Source organism: Danio rerio, chromosome 7 (genome assembly GCF_052040795.2).
Source record: "Danio rerio strain M-AB ecotype USA chromosome 7, GRCz13ab, whole genome shotgun sequence".
Classification (NCBI taxonomy): Eukaryota; Metazoa; Chordata; class Actinopteri; order Cypriniformes; family Danionidae; genus Danio; species Danio rerio.
In genome coordinates this window covers 54,770,346-54,776,699 of record NC_141027.1, presented here as the reverse complement: position 1 = coordinate 54,776,699, position 6,354 = coordinate 54,770,346, and the positions used below count along the sequence as shown (strand labels likewise).

Genomic DNA, 6,354 nt, shown 5'->3' with positions numbered 1-6,354 from the left:
GTTGACCCCTGGGTAGCTTGCTTGGGTCAGAGGCCCCTAGATGGAGGGCAAGGGGGCACGCTGGGGCCTCTTCTGCAAGTCCAGGGAGAGAGGTGGATCCCTGGGTAGCTTTCTGGGGTCAGAGGCCCCTAGGTGGAGGGCCAATGTGCACCTTGAGGCCTATACTTCAAGTCCAGGGAGAGAGTTGGATCCCTGGGTAGCTTGCTGTTGTCAGAGGGCCCTAGGTGGAGGGCCAAGGGACACCCTGTGGCCTCTACTGCAAGTCCAGGGAGAGAGGTGGACCCCTGGGTAGCTTGCTGGGGTCAGAGGCCCCTAGGTGGAGGGCCAGGGGGCACCCTGGTTCCTACACTGCAAGTCCAGGAAGAGAGGTGGACCCCTGGGTAGCTTGCTGGGGTCAGAGGCCCCTAGGTGGAGGGTCAGGGGGCACCTTGGAGCCTATACTGCAAGTCCAAGGAGAGAGGAGGACCCCTGGGAAGCTTTCTGGAGTCTGAAGCCCCTAGGTGGAGGGCCATGGGGCACATTGGGGCCTATACGGCAAGTCCAAGGAGAGAGGTGGACCCCCTGGTCGCTTGCTGGGGTCAGAGGCCCCTAGGTGGAGGACCAAGGGGCACCCTGGGGCCTATACTGCAAGTCCAGGGAGAGAGCTGGACCCCTGGGTAGCTTGCTCGGATCAGAGGCCCCTAGGTGGAGGGCCAGGAGACACCCTGGGGCCCCTACTTCAAGTCCAGGGAGAGAAGTGGACCCCTGGATAGCTTGCTGAGATCAGAGGCCCCTATGTGGAGGCCAAAGGGACATCCTGGGGCCTAAACTGCAAGTCCAGAGAGAGAGGTGGACCCCTGGGTAGCTTGCTGGGGTAGCTTGCTGGCCTCTCTCCCTGGGTAGCTTGCTGGGGTCAGAGGAGGATACGCGCATGCTCGAGTGACGTCACTGGCGTCACTGTCTCCGTTCGGTCACACACTGTGTGCTTGAAGTTTGGACTTGCTATTTACTCGCAATTTAAATCTTAATCATTAAATTCTTCCTCATTCGCTAAGTATTTGTCTCTCCTACTTAGGGTGACCAAACCCTTAATACATTTATACAAACAAAGCTGCTTTAAAAACGGTCTGTCCCTCGAGCATCCGCCTGTTGTTTGTAGCTTTAGCCTGCTAGCGCCGCTGGTCAGCTAAAGCTACTGACCTCTTTAACCATACACTTTTGACTTACTGGCTTTGCTCTTTACCCCGTAAAATGTCGCTTCCGTCTCTGTCCTTGTGTGCAGGAGAAGCATCGATGGAGGCGTTGGAGCTGGAGCTGGAAGAAGTGGAGTCCCAGATCCGCGCGCTGGTGGTAAGACGGTCGCGGCTACGGGAACGGCTTCTAGCCGTACCTAATGCTAAGGCCGTCTCATCACCTAAGGTACGTGGAAATTACAACCACATCATTCCCTCTACCTCAACCCCGCGTCCTTCTCTGTCCAGGCCCAGCGCACCCAGGGCGCGGCTCAGCCAGGCGTCGTTCACGCCGACACCCGGCTACCACGGCGCCTGGGTGCAGCCGCGCAAGGTGCTTCCCAGATCCCGGGGCAGAACGTCTCCGCCTGTGTTCGAGATCTCCACGGAGAACCGCTTCTCCCCTCTCCGCGAGTCGGGTCCCGATGTGGCTATCATCGGTGACTCGATCGTTCGTCACGTCCGTGCCGCCTCCTCAAAAGGTAATAAAGTACGTACTTTCTGCTTTCCTGGTGCCCGTGTGAAAAATATTTCTACACAGATTCCAACCATCCTGGGCGCTGCCGAGAGCCCTGGTGCCGTTGTCCTCCACGTGGGGACAAACGACACCGGGCTCCGGCAGTCGGAGATCCTGAAGAAGGACTTCAGGAGCCTGATCGAGACGGTTCGACGCACCTCGCCCGCCACGCAGATCATCGTTTCTGGGCCGCTTCCTACCTACCGCCGAGGAAATGAAAGGTTCAGTAGACTTTTAGCTTTGAATGAATGGCTAATAACATGGTGTAAAGAACAGAAATTGCTCTTTGCTAATAACTGGAATCTTTTCTGGGAGCGTCCTAGGCTCTTCCGTCCTGACGGCCTGCACCCCAGTCGAGCCGGAGCTGAACTCCTGTCGGACAACATCTCCAGACTACTTCGCACCATCTGACTAGCAGGTAAAAATTCACAAAATTCACACTATAGCCACCTAGACTCTTGTTCACCCCACTTAAACATCAGTAACGCATATCTGGCGAATCCTATAGAGACTGTGTCTGTTCCTCGTATTATTAGATTAAGAAATAAACGTACTGTGTGCTCCAGGAAAAATCTAGTAAGAATCAAACCAGAAAAACCAGTAGAAAGTGAAAATACAAATTTCGTAAAACTTGGTCTCCTAAACATCAGGTCACTTGCACCTAAAGCACTTATCATTAATGAAATAATAACAGAAAACAATCTTAATGCACTCTGTCTCACTGAAACCTGGCTGAAACAAAATGACTATATTAGCTTAAATGAAGCAACTCCTCCAGGATTCTTATATAAACATGAGGCTCGTCAAACGGGTCGTGGTGGTGGAGTTGCATCAATCTTTAGTGATTTCCTTAATATTAAACAGAGAAACGGACTTATGTTTAGCTCCTTTGAAGTATTATCGCTTAATGTTCAGCTTCCAGATACTATACAAAAACCTATGTTATCTCTCGCTTTAATCACCATATATAGACCCCCAGGACCCTATGTCAAATTTCTAAAAGAATTTTCTGATTTTATTTCTGACTTACTAGTCAAAACTGATAAAATGCTAATTGTAGGTGACTTTAACATCCACATAGATGACGCTAATGATACATTAGGGCTCGCGTTTATGGATTTAATACACTCACTTGGGATAAAGCAAAACGTTGTGGGTCCAACCCATCGCTTAAAGCATACATTAGATCTAATTCTGTCTTATGGAATCGAGGTTATTGACGTAGACATTATACCACAAAGTGATGATATTACAGATCACTACCTCTTACTATATAAGCTATGTTTACCTGAAATCAGCAAACCCGCTCCAATACTCCGCCCTAGTAGAACTATTGTTCCGTCAACTAAAGATGAATTTATAAATAACTTACCTGATCTCTCTCTATTTCGTAATGCACCCGCAAACTCAAATGATCTTGATGTAGTAACCAGCAGTATGGATGCCATCTTTACTAGCACACTAAATACTGTGGCACCCATAAAATTAAAAAAGGCTAGAGAGATTAAAACTATACCATGGTATAATAGTCATACTCGTGCGCTCAAAACAGCAACCCGCGCCCTGGAACGTAAATGGAAAAAAACTAATTTAGAGGTCTTTAGAATTGCGTACAAAGACAGTATGTCCAGCTATAGGAGGGCTCTAAAATCTGCCAGGACCGAGCACCTGCGCAAACTGATAGAAAATAATCATAACAATCCTAGATTTTTATTTAACACCATCTCTAAATTAGCAAATAATCGGTCATCCTTGGAACAAACTACTCCACCGCAAATTAGTAGTGATGACTTCATGAATTTTTTCAGTAATAAAATAGAAGGCTTTAGACAGAAAATAGGAGATGCCAAACTTTCTGCACCGGCTTATACTCCAAATCCTGTAAATATTTCATTAAATCATAATAATAACCTACACTGCTTCAAAATCATAGAACATGAAGAGTTAGTGAAAATTATAAATAGCTCTAAACCAGCTACGTGTATGCTGGACTCAATTCCAACAAAATTACTGAAAGAGCTGCTACCTGCTATAGGAGAACCTCTTCTTAACATTATCAACTCTTCTTTATCTATAGGCCATGTTCCAAACTCTTACAAGCTAGCTGTTATTAAGCCTATTATTAAGAAACCGCAACTAGACACCAACAACTTAGCTAACTATAGGCCTATTTCAAATCTTCCATTTATGTCTAAAATACTAGAAAAAGTTGTTTCCACTCAATTATGCTCTTTTCTGCAGACGAACAATATTTTTGAAGTGTTTCAGTCAGGTTTCAGGGCTCACCACAGTACAGAAACCGCCTTAGTGAAAATAACCAACGATTTACTCTTAGCTGCTGACCGAGGGTGCGTCTCGCTATTAGTTTTACTCGATCTTAGTGCGGCATTTGATACCATTGACCACAATATCCTCATAAATCGCTTAAAGTCTACAGGTGTCCAGGGACCGGCTCTACAATGGTTTAAGTCATACTTAACTGACCGCTACCAGTTTGTAAATCTTAATGGACAGCCTTCACAAATCTGCCCAGTAAAGTATGGGGTGCCTCAAGGATCAGTTTTAGGCCCTTTACTGTTTACAATTTACATGCTACCTATGGGAGACATTATTAGAAGACATGGGATCAGCTTTCACTGCTATGCAGATGATACTCAATTATATATTTCCACTAAACCTGACGAGACGTCTGAACTTTCTAAACTAACTGAGTGTATCAAAGACATCAAAGACTGGATGACCAACAATTTTCTTCTCTTAAACTCAGACAAAACAGAATTATTACTTATTGGGCCTAAATCTTGCACACAGCAGATCTCGCAACTCAATTTACAATTAGAGGGATACAAAGTTAGCTTTAGCTCTACTATAAAAGATCTGGGTGTCATATTAGACAGCAATCTAACTTTTAAAAACCATATATCCCATGTCACAAAAACTGCCTTCTTTCATCTGAGAAATATCGCTAAATTACGAAATATGCTATCCATCTCAGATGCAGAAAAGCTAGTCCATGCTTTTATGACTTCGAGACTGGATTACTGTAATGCTCTATTTGCTGGCTGCCCAGCATCCTCTATTAACAAACTTCAATTAGTGCAAAATGAAGCAGCCAGAGTTCTGACCAGGTCTAGAAAATATGATCATATAACCCCAATTTTATCCTCCTTACACTGGCTGCCTGTTAAATTTCGTATTGAATTTAAAATATTACTTCTCACCTATAAAGCTCTAAATAATCTAGCTCCTGTTTATCTAACCAACCTTCTGTCTCGCTACGAACCAACTCGCTCCTTAAGATCTCAAAATTCAGGGCTTCTGGTAGTACCTAGAATAGCAAAATCAAGTAAAGGAGGTCGAGCCTTCTCTTTCATGGCTCCTACACTCTGGAATAGCCTTCCTGGTAATGTCCGAGGCTCAGACACACTCTCCCAGTTCAAAACTAGATTAAAGACCTATCTGTTTAGTAAAGCATACACTCAGTGCATCACCTAGCAGGTTCCACACTGGCTTCTACATCTTGCTTATATACACTATGAACAGCAGCTACGCTAATTATTCTCTTTATTCTCTATTTTCACCTGGGGATACTCATCCCGAGGTCCTCAGATTAGGCGGAGTCACTGATTGGATCCAAGACCAGCGACGTGATGATCCCAAGGATTCCATATCCGGGACCAGGCCATATCCTGAGCTGCTGCTGCGCTGATGGTCGTGGGGAGTGGAGAACATGAGTCTGATTCCAGCGACGCTCCAGGGACAGACGAGTCTTCATTGAGGCCATCTTCCAGCATAAACCACGGCGAATGAAGTTCTGCACAAGACTTTTGGCCAGCGGAGAAATTAAAATGGTCGTGCCCAACTGAGTCTGGTTCTCTCATGGTTTTTTTCTTCACTCCCATCAGGTGAAGTTTTTTTTCCCTCTCCGCTGTCGCCACTGCCTCGCATGGTTCAGGATTGGTAGAGCTACGCATCGATGAATTTGCTCTTCAGTGTTTGAACTCTCAGTAATGATTAAATCACACTGAACAGAGCTAAACTGAACTGAACTGAACTTAAACACTAAAACCTGAACCACACTGTTCCAATTACTATGACCATTTATGTGAAGCTGCTTTGACACAATCTACATTGTAAAAGCGCTATACAAATAAAGCTGAATTGAATTGAATTGAATTGAAAGAGTCTCCTAGGTGGAGGGCCAGGGGACACCCTGGGGCCTATCCTGCAAGTCCAGGAAGAGAGGTGGACCCCTGGGTAGCTTGCTGGGGTCAGAGGCCCCTAGGTGGAGGGTCGGGGGGCACCTTGGGGCCTAAACGGCAAGTCCAGGGAGAGAGGTGGACCCCTGGTTAGCTTGCTGGGGTCAGAGACCCTAGGTGGAGGTCAAGGGGGGCACCCTGGGGCCTATACTGCAAGTCAAGGGAGGGAGGTGTAACCCTGGGTAGCTTGCTGGGGTCAAAGGCCCATAGGTGGAAGGCCAGGGGGCACCCTGGGGCCTATCTTGCAAGTCCAGGGAGAGGTGGACCAATAGGTAGCTTGCTGGGGTCAGAGGCCCCTAGGTGGAGGGCAACTGGGCACCCTGTGGCCTCTACTGCAAGTCCAGAGAGAGAGAGCTGGACCCCTGGG

General features: G+C 46.8%; 1 protein-coding gene across 4 annotated transcripts; it reads left to right on the top strand.

The window, feature by feature from the left end:
• Positions 1–920: 920 nt before the first annotated feature.
• On the top strand, positions 921–5,488 carry LOC147843199 (uncharacterized). 4 transcript variants are annotated; one of them, XM_087261890.1, is made up of 3 exons: positions 921–1,104; positions 1,262–1,949; positions 2,052–5,488. In XM_087261890.1, the coding sequence occupies exons 2-3, from the start codon at positions 1,273–1,275 to the stop codon at positions 2,137–2,139; spliced, it is 765 nt and encodes a 254-aa protein (XP_087118016.1). In that variant the 5' UTR covers positions 921–1,104; positions 1,262–1,272; the 3' UTR covers positions 2,140–5,488. The 4 variants fall into 4 exon arrangements, with proteins under 4 accessions (XP_087118016.1, XP_087118017.1, XP_087118014.1 ...); XM_087261891.1 differs by having other exon boundaries at positions 921–1,160; XM_087261888.1 differs by having other exon boundaries at positions 1,262–5,488.
• Positions 5,489–6,354: the final 866 nt, after the last annotated feature.